The 22,118-nt window shown below is 40.9% G+C and overlaps 1 protein-coding gene across 1 annotated transcript in view; it reads left to right on the plus strand.

Moving 5' to 3' along the window:
* Positions 1-20,526, plus strand: part of ttbk1a (tau tubulin kinase 1a) — a gene marked incomplete at its 3' end in the record, with an annotated part of 31,385 nt that extends 10,859 nt beyond the window's left edge. Inside the window, exons 6-14 of the mRNA XM_080844315.1 lie at positions 1,505-1,570; positions 2,208-2,300; positions 3,085-3,210; positions 3,309-3,466; positions 5,763-5,946; positions 6,794-6,927; positions 8,133-8,682; positions 17,133-18,547; positions 19,824-20,526. Of these exons, the coding sequence (XP_080700441.1) occupies positions 1,505-1,570; positions 2,208-2,300; positions 3,085-3,210; positions 3,309-3,466; positions 5,763-5,946; positions 6,794-6,927; positions 8,133-8,682; positions 17,133-18,547; positions 19,824-20,526 (3,429 nt within the window). The remainder of the gene's footprint in view (positions 1-1,504; positions 1,571-2,207; positions 2,301-3,084; positions 3,211-3,308; positions 3,467-5,762; positions 5,947-6,793; positions 6,928-8,132; positions 8,683-17,132; positions 18,548-19,823) is intronic.
* Positions 20,527-22,118: the final 1,592 nt, after the last annotated feature.

Consider the following 22,118-nt stretch of genomic DNA (forward strand, 5'->3'; position numbering starts at 1 on the left):
GTTATCCCAAACATTCAATCTTTTTTGTTTCTGTGTTTGTGTTTTATGTATGTTCATTTTCATCTTCAATCAATCACTCGTGTAGTTTTTCTATGTAAATTAGTTGCATTTCTGTCGATCTCTCCTAATCCTGTCATACATTGTCTCTTCAACTCAACCCTGCTGTTAAGTGAATGTAGCAGTGTTAATATTGAATGAGCCGGCATACATAAGATAACCTTTGCCTGCAGGCCTGCCTGAGAGAAACTATTAATTTTCTCTCTTTCTTTTTTTGCACAGTATCTGTTCTTTGTTAATCGTCCAATTTCTAGCAGCTATTCTATCGTGACCTACCAATCTGAACCATCTTTATCTTAAGTCTGGCTGCTTGTCAGCAGCCATCTCAACCTTTGACGCCCTGTTAGATGAGCTAGTTCCAGACTGTGGAAGCGGTAGATAAATAAATTGGCTTGCAGATAAAAATAACCCAACGACTGTTGTTCTCCAGCAGTGGAATATTTCTTCACTTTATTTGGCTAAATACGAATTTCTGTTCTGTGTATTTCAGTTTATTTCACTTTTATTTGGCTAAATATTTATTTCTTCAGTCTCAATGTTGAAATGAATCTGTTAGCTAGCATTACTGATATGTTTTGCTCATCTCCATGAGGGTTGACTGCCTTTTTTCAGTTTGACCCTGTTTTGTGTTGTGTTGCAGTTCCTTTTGGATTTTGATTTGAAGTGCATGTATGATCCCGTTTCTTCATCAGATCTCTGACCCCCCCACCTCTGTTGTGTGTGAGTGCCCACCGCCAGCCTTCACGTCTGTCTCACACAGCAGGGGTCTCATCCTTCACAGGACTGATATTACTACTGAAATACTGCACACAAAGAAACACATCTGGAGCAATTATGTATATAACATATTCTATTTTATTGTATTTAGAGTAAAATCAGATGCAGAACATTAGTTTGATTCATATCTTTTAAAATACATACTTGCTGTTTGTGCTACACTAACTGACTATCCTCTCTTCTCGCATGATAACTTTAGTAGGCCTTGATGTCTCAGGAACAAAACACATTTTGACATTATATCAAAATGGTTATTTCTCCACATTCTATTCATATTTTTAGTTTTGAATGTTTTAAGACAATATTTGTCGTGACAGCACATTTAAGTTATGTGTTTATTGTAACAAAAACAAACATTTAACTCCACTCAACACATTTTGAAACAAATATGATTTTAAGTATACTGCCCTTTTTTTGACAAAGTACTAGATTGACACCACTGAACTGCACCTTACTGACGCAAATGGGATACCATGAACATGAACAGAGAGACCCCTGACATTCACTTTGACTTTCTCCCCCTTTTTTCCCCATGTTTTTTTAGTTTGTTTTGTTTTGTTAAATGCCATGAAGTGAATATATGTAGGCATATTTTCTGTGTAATGCAACACTTGAAAAGAAATGTTCTGATCCGTTGTAACTCATATTCTTTTGTTTAATCCCCTTCTAGCCAAGGACAGTTGCAGGGTTCAGAGGAACTGTACGATATGCTTCAGTCAATGCACATAAAAACAAAGTAAGTATTTCAATGAGATATTTACATATGTATTATTATAGTATATACTTATTACTAATACATATTATATGCTAAGTGTCACTGTCGCATATTCAACCAGTACACGTTGGGATATGGGATTACACATGTAAGCATTGCTACTGCTGGAGAAAGCTGTCCTTCACAAGCCTGGGGGTCCATTTGTTTTACACACACACACACACACACACACACATCTCTCCGCCATTTATGTATTTCAATTTTTGACTAGTAGAGCATGTCAAAACAAAGTCAGTTATCTATAGGCTCTGTATGTATTGCCATTGGAAAAGTGAAGCTATGATAACCATGCTTTTCAGTAGAGCAGATTTAGGCTCTGTATGTATTTGCTTCAGGAAAATGCTGTATCACTTTGTATGTATTAAACTTACATTCATTTAACTAAACAGAACATTTTAAATAACTTAATCTTCTTTTGAAATGTCTGCCATTCCATTGTTCCAGTTAGTAGGGTATGAACTGTTGTCTAATGGACTCCATATGTAGAGTAGACTGTAAATGTGTGGTCTCAGCATGTTGTCATGCACCTGGGCACTACAAATAGGATATACACTTTAACACTTACTGTGTGTGTTTGTTTTATCTTTCTTTTTTTCAGGAAATGGGTCGCCACGATGATCTATTTTCTTTATTTTACATGTTGGTGGAGTTCGCAGTTGGGCAGTTACCATGGAGAAAAATCAAGGACAAGGTACTGTACAGTAATGTGCACCAGTAGATTTTTTTCCTGCTGTGATTAGTGATGAGCGTTAACAAGTTTGCATTGAAATCTGTTGAACAGAAAGTTTTCATGCCATCAGAACAATTGAAAGGAATTATTTTGGCTTTAGTTCAGTGCTTCAGATCACAAAGCAGTTGACAGCCTGGGTAATAAATTACCCTGCTAGGAACACATACGTATCTCCCATGAATTCTCTTCAGTTCTGCACTCTGTAAAAGTTTTCAAAATAAAATGAAGCTAGCTGGTATTGCCTCTTTGAAAGATAACTACATGGTGATAACTGCCAGAAAACAGAGCTATTACTTTGCATGATTGCCTACAGTTATTAAAAAATATCCAATGCTAGCTAACTAGCTCGCTAATGTTGAGTTTTACTGCTAGCTAGCCATCAATGAGGTAATTTTGCAACATGTATCAAATATATCTTTACATTGTTCATGTTTATGAACATTCCAGTGAAAACAGATTACATGACAAATATGCTACAGTTACCATGAAAATCCACTAACATTGAATGTAGGCTATATTTAAAGCATTCAAAGCCAACTAATGTAAAGAACTGCACTAATAAAACACTTCATAATACGTATATGTGGGGTAGTATACTTTATCGTAATACACTAAATATTCATTTAATTACTACATTTGTAATATTTTTTTTTTAGCACACAAAACTATACTTTGCTAGACATGTACTTGCTGATTAAACATTTAAGTACATTTAAAGACTTCTTTTTGTCTCTACTGGTCACAGGAACAAGTTGGACAGATAAAGGATCGCTATGATCACCGGATGCTGCTGAAGCACATGCCTTCTGAGTTCACCGTCTTCTTAGAGCACGTCTTAGGTCTTGACTACTCCACTAAGCCAGACTATCAGGTAGGCTAACTTCACTTTTAAGAAATTTACATCAGTCCATTTGAGAGTGGATTTTTTTTTTACTATATAAATGTATATTTCTTTAATGTTTTTCACAGCTCCTGATGTCAGTGTTTGACAACAGCATGAAAGACAGGATTGTCACTGAGAATGAGCCGTATGACTGGGAGAAAGGGGGCACTGATACCCTACAGTCCACAAACAGCACGTCCACAGCACCACAGCACAACACGCGGCAGACTGCAGCCATGATCGGGTGAGTCTAATGCCCAATTTATGGTTGTCCGTTTACGAGAGCCCTCTCCGTCGTGGCAAACCCTCTCCGCGCACTTTCTGTGGCCTTTTGTAACTGTCCGTCTCCTTCAATCCGTTAATACATCACTGTTTACCTTGTGGGTAGTAGTATGCCGAAGTATGCCGTAACAAAGTCATAGAAGTATATTTCTATTCTTGTGATGAGTTGTAGAAGTATATTTCTAGGGGTGGGGGAAAAAATCGATTATTCGATTTTAATCGATTCTCTCTAAAACGATTCTGTCTCGATTCAGAAAAGTTCATAATCGATTTTGTAATTTAAAAAAATTCTTTTTTTTTTACACATCCATTTTATGTTGAAATGCAAGCTGCATCGATTATTGGATTGTTCATAGAAAGTCAAAATTGTGACAAGGAAAAGCTTTTTCTCTCATAAAAAATAGAGAAGGTAATTCATCTGTTGATTTTCTTTAATTATCAAACACAAAGTAGGAAGTGTAGTAAAGACTCTAAGTAGCAAACTCAAATGTTTTAAAAGTCGAAATGGATTGATAATCGTTTTATCGGTTTAAAATTGATAATCGTTTTTTTTACACATCCATTTCATGTTGAAATGCAATTATCGATTGATTATCGAATATCAATTCGAAACCGATAAAACGATTATCGATGCATTTTGACTATTGAATCATTTGAGTTTGCAACTCAGAGTCTAAATTGAAGAAAATCAACAGATGAATTACCTTCGCTATTTGCTTTATTAGAGTAAAAGCTTTTAATGGTCACAATTTTGACTTTCGATGAGCAATGCAATAGTCGATGCAGCTTGCATTTCAACATAAAATGGATGTGTTAAAAAAAAAAAAAAAAAAAAAAAAAAAAAAAAAATTAAATTACAAAATCGATTTTAAATCGATAATCGATTTTAAATCGAATCGTTGACCTCTGAATCGATTTCGAATCGAATCGTGAGGTGCCAAGAGATTCCCACCCCTATATATTTCTATTCTTATGATGAGCAAGGCACCTTACCCCGATCACTGCTCCCCGGGCGCCGCCAAAGGCAGCTCATTGCTCCGGGTTAGTGTCGATAACCTCACGGTGTGTGTTCACTGGGTGCTGTGTGTGTCACTACCCTGGATTGATCAAATGCAGAGGTGGAATTCAGAGTGGGTGTGTCTACACCACCTCTGCCATCAAGTTATTTTCACTTTCACTTATATTTCTATCCTTGTGATGTACAGTGAAACAATATGAAGGGCTGATGATTCTTTGTCATTGTTTGTGGACGAGAGTAGTCTTTGCTCGAGTGTGGTATTATGCAAAATGACTGTATGCAGTGGTGTATTTGTTAATACTAATACACTAATACAATTTGCGGTAACATTTCAGGTTACTGTTAGCTCCTTAACTCTGAGAACCTGCTTAATTAACCATGCCCTACAAATGGAGGAGCAGAAATTGCTGAATGACATCTATTTTTCTTGCCTACTAGTTGGATGAAAGCTAGGCTATTTCAAATGAATGAAGCTTTGTTTTGCCTTAAGATTGAAGGTGTATGTTTGAAATCAAGTACATTATAATAACCCATGAACAATGCCTCCCCAATATGCACTGCATTGATGAATATCCTTGAATCCATTGTACACCTAGTGAATAACCGTCCATCAGCGCTAAAGCGTCAGCTTAACTGTGATGTATGGTGTGTTGCTGTAAGTTAAGCACTGTGCATTACTCAAAATGTTTTATTCAAGACCCTGGAAGTTTTATTCCAAGCCTTAAACAGACGTACCAACCCTGTCATTTCTGTTATTCCAGACCCTAAACAGTCACACCAACCCTATCATTTCTGTTATTCCAGACCCTTAACAGTCGCACCAACCCTATCATTTCTGTTATTCCAGACCCTAAACAGTCGCACCAACCCTATCATTTCTGTTATTCCAGACCCTAAACAGTCGCACCAACCCTATCATTTCTGTTATTCCAGACCCTAAAGAGTCGTACCAACCCTATCATTTCTGTTATTCCAGACCCTAAAGAGTCGTACCAACCCTATCATTTCTGTTATTCCAGACCCTAAACAGTCGTACCAACCCTATCATTTCTGTTATTCACGACCATAAACAGTCCTACCAACCCTATTATTTCTGTTATCCACGACCATAAACAGTCCTACCAACCCTATTATTTCTGTTATCCACGACCATAAACAGTCCTACCAACCCTATCATTTCTGTTATTCACGACCCTAAACAGTCGTACCAACCCTATCATTTCTGCTGTGTCTGCCCCAGGGTGGTGAACATGACCCCGGGTCCGAGTGAGATGCGTGAAAACACAGACGATGTTCTGCAGGACGAGCACCTGAGTGACCAGGAGAACGCCCCTCCAGTCATGCCCTCACGGCAGACAGCCACAGAGTGTGACTGGGAGGATACCGACTTCAACCGCAATAAACTCAGGATAAACCTCGGCAAGGTGAGCAGTCTTTTTACATGTTTTTACAGTACATCCTGTTTTTGGATGGAAAACGTTGTCTAAGAGTGGGGCACCTCATGTATGCTATGGATGAAATGGATGCTATGGATGGATCTCAATTCTATGTGCAGTTAGAGATGGTGACATAGATGGAAGGAGCAGAGGGGGCTTTGATAGAAAGGCAGGAATGATCCTCAGCTAGAGCTCCCATCCTTCTCCATGCCCATAATAGCCTTTTAGAAGCCTTTCATACATGGCCTCTACACAAAACTCTATAAATAAGAATACCAAATTTCCTGATGACTGGAAAATATTTAAATGCTTGCTACTCACTCTAGCACATATTTACCCCTGGTACTGTTGTATGTATGCTTGGGTGTATATGTGCTGCATACATGGTAATGTCCCTTCTTCCCTCTCTCTTGAGAGCCAAATATTATAGCGACTTAAGTGACATGAGCTTCAGGCTGAAGTGTCCTGCAGCTTTAGTTTGGGCCAATGAAATAGAGACAATTTGAAAATGTTATTTTGAAAAGAGCGATTGGTTGAGAATACCAACAGCTCTGTTTTCGAAAGAGTAAGCTGAAGTTGGCAGTCCTTCATCCGAACTGATTAACGTCATGCATGCCTAGTTTCAAGTTAAAATCATGGAGACATTGTGTAGCAGTAACTCCTGGTATTCTCAAAGCTTCAGTCACAAAAAGAGCAGTTCAGGTTCTAATGATCACTCTAATGAGTAAGACTGGTTAGGATGAAACAGACTGTTCTGAGAGAGGAATACACAACGAGGTAGTGTGCGCGACACTGGCGTTCATCTGTCCATGTTTCCCCTCCTCAGGGTGGGCCGGAGGAGGACGGGACTCGTGGGGGATGTCCTGAGTCCCCCAGCGGTCAGGTGCGCTCACTGAGGTACCGCCGGATCAACAGCCCAGAGTCGGACCGCCTCTCTGCTGCAGAAGGGAGAGACGGTTATGGACGGGGGTGGGTGACCTTCGAACAGAGTCACAGACATAGGCAAATTGTTAAATCTTTAATCTAGAATATGTCTTGTGTTTTCAGATTTGATGGCTATGATATAATCAGTATAGTGCTCTGGATGAATAGTTATTGCCCTCTCACAGACTCTAACGAGGCTGGAAAGACTTCCAGGTGACCTCTTGACAGTGACTGTCGCTAGTGCATTATTTATAGACAGCAAAAAGGGAAGCAGATATACATAGTACATCAGCCCATGAGTGCTTGCCTAGGCACACTAACACGTCAGCATCATAGGAGGCTTGAGGGGAGAGTGGGAGTATCAGGCAACACCATGGGAGGAGATGTGCAAGGAGAGACTGATTATGTATTCAGAGGTACCTTTGACACCTGGGAAGAAGAGCACACTGTATTGTTTTGAGGTGAAATAAGTCTGTCTCTTATAAGTAGGTGTAATCCAGTTAGCGTGTCCGAGCGCAGAGAGATTACTTCCAAAAGCAATGAATGCAGTAGGTCAAGCCCCAGTAGTTCAAGCCCCAGTAGTCCGAGCACCAGTAGTTCAAGCACCAGTAGTTCAAGCACCAGTAGTTTAAGCACCAGTAGTTCAAGCCCGAGTAGGTCAAGCACCAGTAGTTCAAGCACCAGTAGTTCAAGCACCAGTAGTTCAAGCACCAGTAGTTCAAGCCCCAGTAGTTCAAGCACTAGTAGTTCAAGCCCCAGTTTAGTTCCGCATTTTGTTTTGTTTACCTTTTTATTTCTTGCCATCCAAATAGGCCTCTTTTGAGCAGGTTTACTTTATTTAATTACAGCCCTATAATATCTCTTTTCTATTATAGCAGGTATATCTAAATATCTAATTTAAATATCTTTTTATCTTATTAATATCTTTATTTCTTGATCACTTTTTCCATTTTTCTGTTGGTCGGCAGTTACATGATTCCATTAAATTATGCTGTTATACTGGGCGCAGGACATGACGGTTAGGGGTGTATCCTTCCATGCCAGAGTATTATCTTTCTTGTTTTGCGTCATTTCTTTAAGTGCACTATTTTGAATATTATACCACAGTGACAGCCTTGAATACAGTGGTCCTATAATACTGTTAGTCATACTGTAATGTAAGCAGGACATGTCAGAGTGCCTTCAACAGCACCGCGAATAAAAACTGAGGCAAGTGTTTGTGTGTGTGTGTTTTGTGAATGGATGTCAAGGTCACGCATGGACATCCTTGGGTCGCCTTCACGACACGTCTACTCCTCCCAGCCGGCACAGATGCTCTCGCTAGACGGTATCCGTGGCAATCCACTGGCCAGTGGCCGGCAGGAGGCGTCTGCATCAATGGACCAGGAGGCGCACAGTAACGCCTTCATTGGCTCTGTGCCGCTGGCCGAGGAGGAGGACTTTGACAGCAAGGAGTGGGTGATCATTGACAAAGAGACTGAGCTGAGGGACTTCCAGCCCACCACGTCTGGCACCACCTCTGACCCCGAGGAGCTGCGGCCTCTGGAGGAGCAGGAGGAGCGGAGGAGGCTGAGGGGAGCACTGGGAGCGGGCGATCAGACGGTGCGACCCAAGACCAACTGGTCAGGAGGAGCAGGAGGCGGGGGGGCCCGGGCCATGCTGCCTGTGACTGAGGAGGAGGTGTCGAGGCGCTGCAGTGGGCTACGGGCTGGTCCCTCCACCTCGGAGAGCCTGGCGCAGTCCCCATGCCACTCATTGCCACGCCACAGGGAGTCGGACTCAACAGGACCTCACAGACCGGTAAGAGCATAAGCTGTGCCCAGACAGCACTTTAGAGAATAAGGTCAAGATGGCCCAGCTACAGAACCATTACGTATCCACACATAGCAGTCCACACCTGGTTTGCACATGTTTAAAACAAAAGAGTTGCAAAAATGACAAAGATTTAGAATGCTTTTCATCACACATGTTTGATATTCAGTGTCAAAAGGTATTTAAACGTGTTTGATCCAGGTCTGGATTCCACCACCTAATTTCCATTTTTTATTTATGGTATGAATTTTAACTTTTTTTAAATTATTTTATTATTTAAATGCCCTCTTAATTCAACACTTTCTAAAACGTTCAAGTCATTTGGATAAGCACAGTACATGTATTCCTGATTCCTGATGCTGATACTGCACATACTATTATACTAAGGAATAATGTTTTTCTTCACTGCATCTTCCTTGTGCAGTTAAATCGTTAACATGCACATTTTCTGCCCGTTAGTCCAAAGAATTTTGTGGTCGCAAATGTTTTTTCCTTGATGCTGTTGCAGGGTATCACATAAAACCAAAGGTGCAAATCCCATTAGGTTTGATACCTAGACATGAGAAGAATTCTAATATCAATTCTCCATTCCAGCTATTGTACATGGTTAAGGTCATAAACATTTTTTATTTAAATAATAATAATAAGAAGAATACAATTTTACTTAGCGTTCCTCAAAGTTAAATATACTGGACAAATATATACTGTATATTTCTGAGAACAGTGTCTGTGAGGCGATTCATTGTGGTTCAAAATTAAAGTGTAGGGTCCTTTTTCTCTGGCAAAATTCTCTCATCTGCCCACTGTAGCTTTCATCATCCAATCTCTTGATCTCCTCCACTAAAGAAATCAACAGAGAATTTGTTGTAGCGTATCTCATAAAAATCGAGTTTTAAGCATATGTTTCATCTGTTTAATGCCACTTTCATAGTGCAAAAGAACATTCAAATATATTTCCCCTGCTGTTATAATTCATACTTGGCGTTCTCATTCTCAACTTTTACATCCGATGACATTACATGCCTGGCTTAGTGATCAAGGTCTGCAAGGGCTACAAGCTGGCCACAGGATTTACGTTTGCCGTGGATACTTTGATTGGCTGTTGATCTTAAATATCAACAATTGCTAGAATCGAGGACTGCGCCTTTAACAAGTCTTTCCACAAATGCAACTAGGTTCTATTCTGGGCCTTGCTTTTCCACAGGTTAGAGAACCACATCATTAAATAACTATACATCTGTAAACATCTCTGCTTTCCCAACATCGCTACACTCTTAAAAATGCTGGTTGAAAACAACCCAAACCCAATTGTTATTAACCCAAGTGCTATTGGACATAATTCAAGTTGGTTTATCCTAATCCAGCAAAATGGGTTCCTTGTTTAGCCCATCTGATTGGTAATTAGGACCAACCCAATGCTGGGTCAACCTAGCCCATCGGTTGGATTAACATAGTTATTTTTAGCCCAGCCACTGGGTAACTATTAGACAATACCATCACTGGGGTTGCCAGCTACTTCAACCGGTATGCTGGCTCATATTAAAGCCCAGTGCTTCGTTTTTACAAACTAAAAGTTTTCCACTGTTGTTTTTCATCCATTTTGGGGGATGTTAGATCTGTCAATCAAACACAAAATAAACATGCATACATCACTATTCACATTAGTCAGGAATTGCTAGATAATTGTATAGAGATTGTGAAATCACACGTTGGGACGGGGTGCCATCTTGTGAAGTACACACTCTGTTTACCTGTGCCTGCTACCTTTTTCAGAAGCACGACAGAAAATCAAAAAGTCTCCAACTCACCAACAGAAATTAGGCAGGATCCACACAATATGGCAGCATGAAAACAAAAATTCAACAAAGCGTGACATCAACTAATATGACACTTTAAAAATAGGCTTTACATTAAGATGATATTTTTGTTAAGTCATTGCTAGTTCAAATAACATAGCCACTGAGTCTAAGTAACCCAGTAGCTGGGTAGATATGTCACATCTGGTCTAGGAGAAGGGGTACACTGTCCTCAACCCTTTACCTTTCTGCTGGGTTACAGAAAACAACCCAGAATGACCCAACAGTCTCAACCCAATGTGTAGCACAACAAAGAAGGGGTTCTTGGTTGTAGACCAGCAAAGTGTTGGTGCCACTCTGGAACCAGTTTTCCTGGCCAAGAAACGGTTATTTGGCTGTCAAAACGCTAAGAACTGGTTCAAGATTAGGCACTGGCTCCAAACCAGCCTTTAAACTGCCTTGGTGGAAAAGGGGCATAGGGTCCCCTCAAGTTCGCAGTCATCCATATCCAAGTTTGTGTCCTAATTCGGTGTCCAATCTAAACACCCTTTCCAAATCTATTCCATGAGTTTCTTGCTTGCTTCATCTTTTGGCTTAAACCTGTTTATCTTTTCTCTGACATCAAATAACGCTTTTGTGGGCATTCTCTTAAAAAAACATGAGTTTCATGTCGACCTTGAAAGCAAAAGCCAGTGCTCAGACCTACTCTTGTTTACATTCAGAACTGATCACTTTGTTAAGATGAAGGGTTAATCATTTTCCCAATTCTTTTAGCCCTTATTAATTGTCAGATGTTGGATGCTTCGCCTTCTAATAGTGTAGTAAATACAATCACAGTAACAAAGAAGCAAAATCACAGTAAAAGCACAAAGAACCTTAGCCATTCAACAGCATTTTCTACTCATGCACTCGTTCAAGTCATGCCTCTCCAACTTGATGGTAAAGGCAAGGACTCCTGCCTTTCCCACCATTCTCTCTGTACTCCTCACATAACTGCTGCCTTTGTCTGACCTACTGTGTCGCTCAAAAGTATGACAAGTTGATTTCACCCAAGGAGAAAGAGCCAGGGGAGCGGCTAAAGAAGAGAGAGATGTGTTTGCGGTAAGCACAGTCTAGGACAGTCCCTCCTGTCTGTTTTTAAAGCTGAACCTTTTTTTCTACTTCTTTTCTGAATATTTCATGACTATTTGGTTTGGTTTTTGTTTCCATCATAAACCCATCTCTTAATTTGTGTGTTTGTGTCTGTGTGCCTGATGCACTGCTTTTGTGTTCTCTCCAGACTGTTTGCATTTACAATGAGCCGTAGCAGAGCCGAGCATCAGAAATGTCATCTCTTGCATACTGTATGTGGACCAACCAAAATAGTGTGTTTCCAAACGGTGACACAATGTCCATCCTGAAAGACCTGTGTAGAGAGTAGGGTCTCATAGGCAACTGAATCCAGTATAAAGCACCATAAAACCCCCTCCCTGTGTTTCTAGCAGGTGTCTTAGTCTGGGTCTAGAGTCTCTTGAGTCTGGGTGGTCTGTTAAAACTTTTGAAAGGAGTTGATACCTTCCTTTCTGAAAGTGCTTCTCTTCCCTTGTACTGCATGTATAGAATGGAATAGGTTGTACAGGATTCTTAAAACACCTGCACAAAATGAATACACTCACTCTCTCGTATTCTCTCTCTTTCTCTCACTCCCTCGTTCCCTCTCTCTCTCTGCCTGCCTCTCATGACTTCTCCATCTCTCCAGCTGGATGAGGACAGGCTGCATGGCCCCAGGCCTAATCAGCTGCGGCGGCTGGCCTCCTATGTCTTCTCATCGTCCACCCTGGAGACAGAACAGTACCCTCACGCCTCCAACAGCTCCTTCATCCAGCGCAGTCGTTCGGCCGAGAGCAGCCCAGCCCATGCACAAGGACGCTGGGGCTCGCGGCGCCATGCTCCCCTCCAGACCCCTGGAAGTCCCCGCGCCCGTCACTCCATCGTCAACGTCTCACGCTCACAGATCCAGCAGATGCTGGCCAAACTCATGAACAAGAATGCCAGTTAAGGCACCTTCTGCTCGTGTCCTCTACTCTCCTCATGTTTGTTCAGTCTCTCCCTGTGCTTGTACATATGCACAGACACAGAACCCATATCATCACACACACAAACGCATAAACACACACACACACACACAGACACACACTCAGACACACACACACACACACACACACACACACACACACACACACACACACACACACACACACACACACACACACAAACATACGTGAATACCGTAAAACAGACTGAAATGTCGATCCCACCAAAACATAGAAAAGAGGAGGGGGAAAGATATCATGTTGTAATGCAATAAGTGTATTTGTCTTTTGCAAGGCTCATGCTAGGCTACTCAAGCTAGAGGGGGATATGGAGCTGGATATGGAGTCCAGAGGTTTTTGCTTTGTCGGTTGGATGTTTGTGCTGGGTGTGTGTTCACTCATGCACACTCGAACACTAATATTTCCAACCTTTCCATCCAGTGTTATCTATGCCCTTTCAAACCAAGGGAGAACGTGCGCCTCCCGTTTGGTTTCAGTTCAGTGATTTATTTAAATCATTATTTATAAAATCAGGGCAGTATAAAAGTACCAGTTTAAGTAGTTTTATTTGTGTTCCTCAGTAGCCCGCATGCCAATGAACATGCAAGCTAAATGCCCTGTAGCTACTGCTAAAAATTAAAGGTCGTGTATCAAGTTATGCATACAGCGCACCTTCTTATTCATTGACCTTAGCTGCACACTGGTTACTTATTCTACGGACCTGTTTTTGAGTCTAGTGTGAACTGCTGAGTCACCATTTGGGTTCGAGGTACATTGAGAGTTCAAAATCACCATTAAAATAGACTCAATTTAACTGAATCCTCTGACCAATAGAATCTTGGAGGTAACCTTCTAAGCTACCATAGTAACTGTTATCATAGTAACTGTATAAAATATGGACTTCTCACAAGGTGGAGTAGGCCAGGAATGGCAATGTGACAGCACAGTTTGCAAATGCAATTGTAAAAGAATAATGATAGGTTTACTGCAAATTAGGAGAGGAAATTAAAATATTTTCTTCTTACTTAAGCTACTGTTACCTGAGCCAACTGTTTGAAAAAGTATATCAGTGTATGGAACATGGCAGTCAACAGATTTATGTTGGAGTTTGTTACTTGTTGTGCTGCATTTTATACACATGGGCATGTCTTCCAAATATGGACTTACAACATGGTCTGAAAATGCCTCTATACGTTTAAAAGTTACTTAATGGGCGACCTCACTCAGAGGACCGTATTTATATCTGCATTTAGCGGAAGTTCCTGATGTCAAATGAAAGGTTGAACTGAGCAGCTCCTCATGGGAGTGCACACTTCAGAGAATACTTCAGAATTTGGTCGTATATAGTCATATTTCCATGAGAGCTGATCCAGATGGGTTTGTTATCTCTTGATCCAAGTGATGGCTTTTTTCCTGTATACTGTTTATCTGATGCCTACAGGCTGTAGTCGATGCAGTTTTGTTTTCCCATGTTGTACTGAGTATTTGACCTAGACTTGGGCTACAGAGTGTTAAACTAAACAAAAACTGGTGAACTGTTGTTTCTGTGGGTGACCATGACGAGTTCACACGTCTTGTAGCAGAGGGTGATTGAAAGTGGTGTGGTTAGCCGACAGATATCAAAAGATTTGGACTCCATGTGGTGTCCTCAGTTGTCGTTTTGAGGACTGTACCCCACTGTTGCACTTTACCCAAAAGGAGTGAGGAGAGGAGTTGTAGTCATAGTCATGGCCTACAGTTACAGTGATGCAACAGATAGCAAAGGCAATAATGAAAACTCATCTGTTACCACTGGTCAGGGGGAGAGTACAGTTTGAGTGCTTCTTCAGCCATAGGTGGAATCAGGATTGTTTTAGTTTTTTGCAATTTACAAACAAATGTTCCAACATATGACATGCATTTGGGGCATAGTTAGTAATATATGTGTGTAGGTGTGATGAGGGCAAGAGGTAGAGTAATATATGTGTGTAGGTGTGATGAGGGCAAGAGGTAGAGGAACCACCTACATGGCGAAGGCCTCCCAGCACGGGGCAGTGGCACAGTAGTGCTTGAACGTATGTTGGTATCATTAGGTTTCTAGTCACAAAGATACTGTAAGTTGATAATGGTGTTAGTTGTGCTTCATGCCACTGATTTCTGACAGAGGGGAAGCACAATGTGAGTCTGGTAAACCTGAAGACTTCTATTGGTCCCCTGCGTCAAGGGCTACAGTGGAAAGACATGCACTGCTGATTTCATTTAGTTTTGCCTTTCACATCAACTCAACTTAGTAGCTTCCTGTTTGCACACATTAAACACAAAAAAGGGATTTTCATGATTTATTAAAAGCAAGTATTGGTTTGTTTAAATCTTTAAAAAAAAAGATTTCTGCATGGCAATAGTGAATGAGATGTCACGAAGATGGCCTCACTTGTTCACTGATACCAAAGTGTCCTTTTATGCACTAGAGGGATTCGACACATTAGATATTGCTGTGTAGGCAATGTAAGGCAATGCATTTAAATACAAGCTAATAAAATACTGTCACTTCATGGCAGTGCATAGCAGGTACTGCATTTCACATAGCCTTGGCTGATGCTTTCTTTTAGTTACTTAGCCTTTTATTTGGATTGTATACAGGCTCTTGAGTGTGTCCGGTAGGATAGAAGAGTGTTTGCAATAATGACTGTTTATCATACCATGTCACTGTAGTGGAATCTGCTTGAAGCTCCTGTTTTGATTACCATAAGTCATTGCCTTGGTTCTTACTAAGTGAATGTACTTTGTAATGCACAAGGTCAAGCTGCTATATCTTTGCACTTCTTTTGCACATCTGTGTAATACTCTCAAAAACTGGTCACTGTTAAAAGGAGAAGAGGAAATGTGAGTACACGTGTTCACCACTTCTTCCCTCTTTGAGGCATTTGTAAATAGTGTTGTTTCCCATTTCAGCAAAAAAATATAAATGCAAAGAAAAGAAATTAAGTTCTCTTACATTATCTTTTTGCATGTTATATTCAGCAAGAACATGGTAAGCTCTGAAGACAGTCAAGATGTGTATGGATAATTTATGTCTGTATGAATGTTTTGAGGGATGTCCAGAAATGTTGTCTTTTGGATCCCTTAAAAAAACAGGTTTCTGTTTCTAACCATTACAGTTTGTTGCACTAGTTCATTTCATGTCAAGTTCTGAAAGTCAATTAAAAAAAATATGTATCCATTTTTTCATTTGGCTTTTTATTTCTAAAAAATGTCCTAAACTCAAGTTGAATCTATAATTGCTGAACCTCTATTATCCTGTCTCATTCAGTATTTGAAAAGATAGGTGTGTGACATGTATCCAACTGAAATGCATATGATCAGAAATGCTCATTGAAATGAAGGGAGGAAACAGAAGGAGAATAGGCTTAAAGGGACAAAGTATTGACAAACTGTTCCACGTTTATAGGGTTGATTTTCAGAATTTAAACAACTGATTGATTGATTGAAGTACAAGTGAGTGATGTCTGTGGTGACTCTTCATTTGGCTATTCATATTTTCACTGTGCATGATGAAGGTAATTCTATACTTGTGAATTGGGTCACCGACCAAAGATAACATATCTTTAATGCTGTACTTTAGCCATGGAAAAGTGATGTTTTCTTCATATCTCCTTGTCATCATTGTATCTATTACCTAAATGTATAAGCAGTCCCCCAGTCATAAAACTGTCAGCCAAGGCATCTCAAAGTGATGGTTTTTGAGTTAACTATCCTAACAATACTGTTGGCTTTTAAATGAACTTGTTTTGACACCAGAAAATCTATTGGCAGATGAATGATTAGCTCTCCGTGATCTGTGAGTTTTCAATGTATGATATAAATATATATGTACTATAAGCATTAAAGCAAATCTCTTTTGTATCACACATCACTGTACAGGATGCTTGTAATATTTACAGGTAACGCATGTATTTTAAAGATTTTGATAAATATGGTCTGTAAATACATAGATATAACAAAATAAAGTCTAGTTATGTATCAATGAGGCATGCCATTACGTTGGTTGAGAGTCCATATGGACAGAGTGGATCATCTGATGGGTTACCATTTCGCTTGCGTGCTTTCAAAAAGGGTGCCTTTTCTATTCATGGATGTATTGTAGACAATCTTAAAAAGCTTGTATACAACCAAACAACAATAAAATCATATGGTATGGGGAATAAATAGTTTGTATGGCTGTCATTCTTTTAAAATATTGATTACGTGAATTAGACACCGCTTTTAGTGTGCTATTGGTTGCCATTACTCATGTGTTCTATTTGTCTTTCGCATAAACAGTCTGTCTTTCGACACACTGCTCTCTGTCTTTCACTTCATGGAACTCAAATATGTTTTGTCACTTTGAATTAGCAAAACATCTTGCTACACACAGTCTAGTTCGATAGAACTGAGTTATTCAGCATTCATGTGATACTGACTGCATTGTGAAAAATAGACACTGTAGTAAACTTGTTCATCTGTCTGTCTGTCTTGTCTTTTTTGGCTTGAGAACACATTATTAACATGATAAAGATTAAGCATATGTAAGATCATTTTTGTCTTCCTGTAGGATTCATCAGCGAAAGCGACGCAGTCACATGACCCCCCTCTGCTGTCTCCGACTGACTACCGCACCAAGGCTCAGTCTTCAGAGAAAGAGCTCTTCTACATCCGGCCACAGCTGCAGGCCAAGAGGGCCGACTTCCTCACCGTCATGCTGACTGGCTCTCTGCACCACCGCCGCACGTATACTGCCACTCCTCCAGACACCCAATACAGCGGGCCCCAAGAGGATGATGTCACCAAGAGTGAGTCCAGCAGCAGAGGCAGTGACAGGAGCACGGAGCAGAGCCAAGATGGCGCCCCCTTCACCCTGATGGCTGATGACCCCGAGCTGGACCCCAGGGACTCATCGTCTGTGGCTGAGGGTTCTGTTGACCCGGATCCTGATCCTGACCTAGAAGACATCTCTAAAACGCTCGTCCTATTCTCTCCTGGAGACTTAAGGATGTCCCAAAACACGGGGGACACAATGATGGAGGCAGATCATGGGATGTTTGAAATGGTTCCTCTGATAACAGAGAGTGCCCAAGCAGCAGCAGAGGAAGGTCACACAGGTGTTTTAGAGATCGGAGCTTCACATTGCGCTACCACCTTGCACACCTCCAAACATGTGGTCAGTACCTCCAGTGGTCCACATTCTCTAACATCCATTGTTCATGCTTCAGATACGTCGCCAACTGTCACCAAAGTGGAACGCACTTTTGTCCATATTTCAGAAACAACCCACATGAACGTCATGTCCTCTAGTCCTCCCCAGGGGAAGGAGAGAGAGCAGGACAATGACCTATCTGCTGAAGGTCAAAAAGCTCCAGAGAATCCTCCCCCTCTCAGGGCAACCAGTGACTCTTTGATAAACCAGACTGTTCTTCAACCCGATGATCCTCCACTTCTAATCTCAGTTAATTTGGAAGGATCAGTATCTCTGGAGATGGTGGACTTGCAGAATCTCAAAGAAGATGCACTCCATGAACAGCTAGTGCACAGGGTAGTGTCAAAATGTCCCGCTAACAGGCTAAGTCGGATCCCCATCTTGATCTCTCAGAGCAACACTGAGGGCTCAGCCTCATCCAGAGAAGTGCCACTCAGAAAGGGAAAGCAAACGGACCTAGCCAAGCCGAGCCAAGCTCACCTTAATGTGCGGAAGAGGAAGGACCCGTGTCAGAGGCTGGCCTCCAGGACTAAATCCTCCTCCATGTCTTCTGTGGATGAGCCCAGGGGGGTGTCTCTGAACCTGTCCACCAGGGGCTCAGAGGAACATCCACAGCCCTTAGAGGAGAAGGGAGAGAGGGCAGGGCGGAGTAGGATTCCTCAGCCAGCAACTCTTCTGAAAAAAGATGTGCTTACGAAGGCCGCCGCTAGTCCTCTGCCTGTGACCCAGGCAAACTCCAGAATCTCCAGGAGAGCACCAGCAAGTAGCAGCCAGTGGGTTAACAGTCTTTTTATATTTACAGCACTATTAGAAACATTATCCTACTAAAAAAAAAACTATAGAAACCATCACAGTTTCATCAGCTAATACTCTCCATTTCATACGCTAGCAAACATGACATGACCAACCATTCTAGTGTCCATTAAAACAGACACAATACCAATATAATCAGTAACACCGCTACAATTCCCATGATGGCTTTTATTGCTTTTAGCAGAGTAAACTCTTTTTAAGTTTAAATATCTTCACTATATTATATCTTAATTTGTTTGTTTAATTAAAAACATTGACATGTTAGCAGAAGGATCTTACAATAATTATTTAGCTAGCATAAACAAGTCCCACGGGTAAAACAAATGAAAACTTCAGGTTTTCTTTAGGTATATTTGTAGAAGTACATTTTTATGACATTGTCAATTTCTTTATGATGGTAAAAGGTCATGCAAAGGCATATATTAAAAACATTGACATGTAAGCAGGAGGCTCCTTAAAGTAAATCAATAATGCTTCAGCTAGCATAAACAGCATGGTAACAAGGTCATGCAAAGGCGAGGGAAGGCGCATGTGTCATTTCCAGTAGCAGCTCAGTCTAGTCTCTTTATATGTCTGTGTGCTGGGTACAAAACCCTGGGAAACTTACCAAATGCATCAGCTTTTCTCTGTGCCACCTGCACTGTTGTTGGTGTTTTTAAGGCAGGTTTGCTGTGAGCTAGCTAAATGGCCTCATGCCTTTAAAGCATTGCACATTATTAATGGTTAAATCATACTGAAGTTAATGATTTATGGATTTAATCTTATCATAGAAATACATAATACAAAAGTTAAACCTGACAATGTAGTCAGAAAGGTCTGAATGAGGTATCACTGATCTTTACTGTGCAGGTACTCAGAGTTTTCACCTATTAAAGGTTTGCCCTTGATAGCAAATGTATTATGCATAAACAAAGCTTACCAATGCATACTTAAGATTCACAGTATCATAGTAGCCCATCAGTAAGTTTTGTTTACACCGATATGGAAATGCAATAACATGGATACAATGGATACAGGAAATGGAATAACATGCCTTTTAAAGACAAACAGTACTGGGAATTTTTTCAAACGTCATATCAGTGGGATAGTATTGTAGAAGTACAGATTCTTACAGGTCTTGCCCACAGATCACTGACAAATAATCTTTCACAAATTCTGTTTTGATCAATCAGAGCAGTACACATTGATGTCAATCTTATTGAATTGAAATTCTGACCAATTTGTTTCTCATTTCAGCCCTCCAGTGAAAAAAAATTCAACCCCCTGCCCCCCTGACCAGGCCAAGCTCAAATCAACCCCCTGCCCCCCTGACCAGGCCAAGCTCAAATCAACCCCCTGCCCCCCTGACCAGGCCAAGCTCAATTCAACCCCCTGCCCCCCTGACCAGGCCAAGCTCAATTCAACCCCCTGCCCCCCTGACCAGGCCAAGCTCAATTCAACCCCCTGCCCCCCTGACCAGGCCAAGCTCAAATCAACCCCCTGCCCCCCTGACCAGGCCAAGCTCAATTCAACCCCCTGTCCCCCTGACCAGGCCAAGCTCAATTCAACCCCCTGCCCCCCTGACCAGGCCAAGCTCAAACCCACCCAAACCCCCTCCACTCCTCACCCCTCTAGACCTGGTGGGAGCCTCCACACGCGTCTCCACAGTAACCTGACCCGCTCAAACACCTCCGTCAGCACGGGCACCAGCCCCAGGACAGTGAGTCCCTCACCAAATAAGCCACGCCCTCATCCTTCAGCCGCAGAGGTGCAGAGACATCGAGCGCCACATCGAGCCAGCACAGCCGCGCCCCTCCGGCAGAGAACTACTCCTGGCAGTCGGTCAAGGAAGGACGAGGCCACAGCACAACCATCAGCGCCAATGCCTTCTGGGAAACCACCCAAAGCCACAGCTGCTGTGAGAGGCAGAAAAGAAGACGCTGCAATAGCTGATAGATGATACACGTGGAGTCTCATCTGATGGACAGAGGGGGTGTGATATATAAGTTAATAAGCAGATGTTGCCTGAAATATAAAGATGAAAGAACAGGCATACCCCATTGGACAAAACAATCACTTAGTTTTGTTTCATGATGTGTTGCTAAGTTACCAAACAGTATTTTGTAGTTTTATTTTCCTTTACAAAGAGCTTCCAGAATTCTATTGCCACAGGTTATGTGTTATATTCTGCCAATATGGTGCTATCTGTAAACTGACCCCTTCTAATAATCCTGATTATCCCTAGATTATCATTCATGATCAGATTCAGATCGCTTTTTTATTTCCTTAAGTCTAAACATGGTCAAATGCCTGCTCATAAAATATTTGGCAAATTCTGTGTAATAATGCCAAACTTGCACCTTTGAAACACTTTGTTTACCAAAAGATGGAGAAAGCCCTATCAAACTCTCAAGGCCTTCTCCAATTTATACAATCACTCTTCTTATGGTGGAGAGGTCCACAAGACACCTTCAGTGAGCACAAATATGTATATATGTTAAGTATTATTTTACACATCCACATCACACACAATATTCCCTCTTTGGAAATCACTATTTGACATGCCTGCCTTCCTCGTGTTCCTGATTCAGTGGTGATGAAGTCATGTCTTTGGGCCATGTTTTCACTCGAGTACTGTATAAAGGCCATTGCAATCATTCTGTGTTTCACTTTAGTACTGTATAAAGGCCATTGCAATCATTATGTGAAGATATAAGTATTTTTACATGTGATGTATATGATGACTGTTTAGGATCTTTAGAGGGCCTAAGAAGGTGGGTTGGGTCCTTAATGTCTTTGCACAGGTTATTTTATCCTTCTCAGATTATATCAGATTACTTTTCCATTATTTGGTCTTCCTGCCTGAACAAAATAAATATCAAATATCAAATATCTAAGGTAATCTCAACTAAATTATACATCAACGCCTTTCAAGACTTCAGTTATTCAGGACTCTGATTAGTCTAAATTGAAAAATGTGATTGTTTTCTAAATGCACCAAGCCATGCTTAACCAGTTGTGTTCCTACATGTCCAATAACAAACTTTTCTTGGGTATCATTTATGCAAATATTGGTCATTATATTATAATATAAAAATGGGTTATTATTGAAGTTTGAGAAGTGATTTAGGAGGTGTGCTTTCATCCATACTTCTGTATGTGATCTGTGTATCTGTGTCTGACATGACATTCCACCACATTCACATAACAGGGAAAAAACTGCACGTGAATCTTGTTGAAGTCAGGTGGTCCCAATCTCATGGTGCCAATTTTCACAGACTGATATGAGATATCTTCAAAGGAGTTATTGTAAGGAATATGTGAGAGTAGAAAGTAACCTACAGTTTGTTATTTACAAGAATGGAGGGCTGAATATGAAGAATACCACTAATCTACAATCTGTAATTAACAATGAAATCTGATATGACTTATCTCCAGTTTAACTTTACTCTTATGTCAAAGAATATCACCCAGATGTTAAAATGAAACAATAGGTGTCATACCTAAAAAGAGAAGTATGTAAAGACTGTATTCATTGATATTGCATATGGA

The sequence above is a fragment of the Sprattus sprattus genome, assembly GCF_963457725.1.
Source record: "Sprattus sprattus genome assembly, chromosome: 1".
Taxonomy (NCBI): domain Eukaryota; kingdom Metazoa; phylum Chordata; class Actinopteri; order Clupeiformes; family Clupeidae; genus Sprattus; species Sprattus sprattus.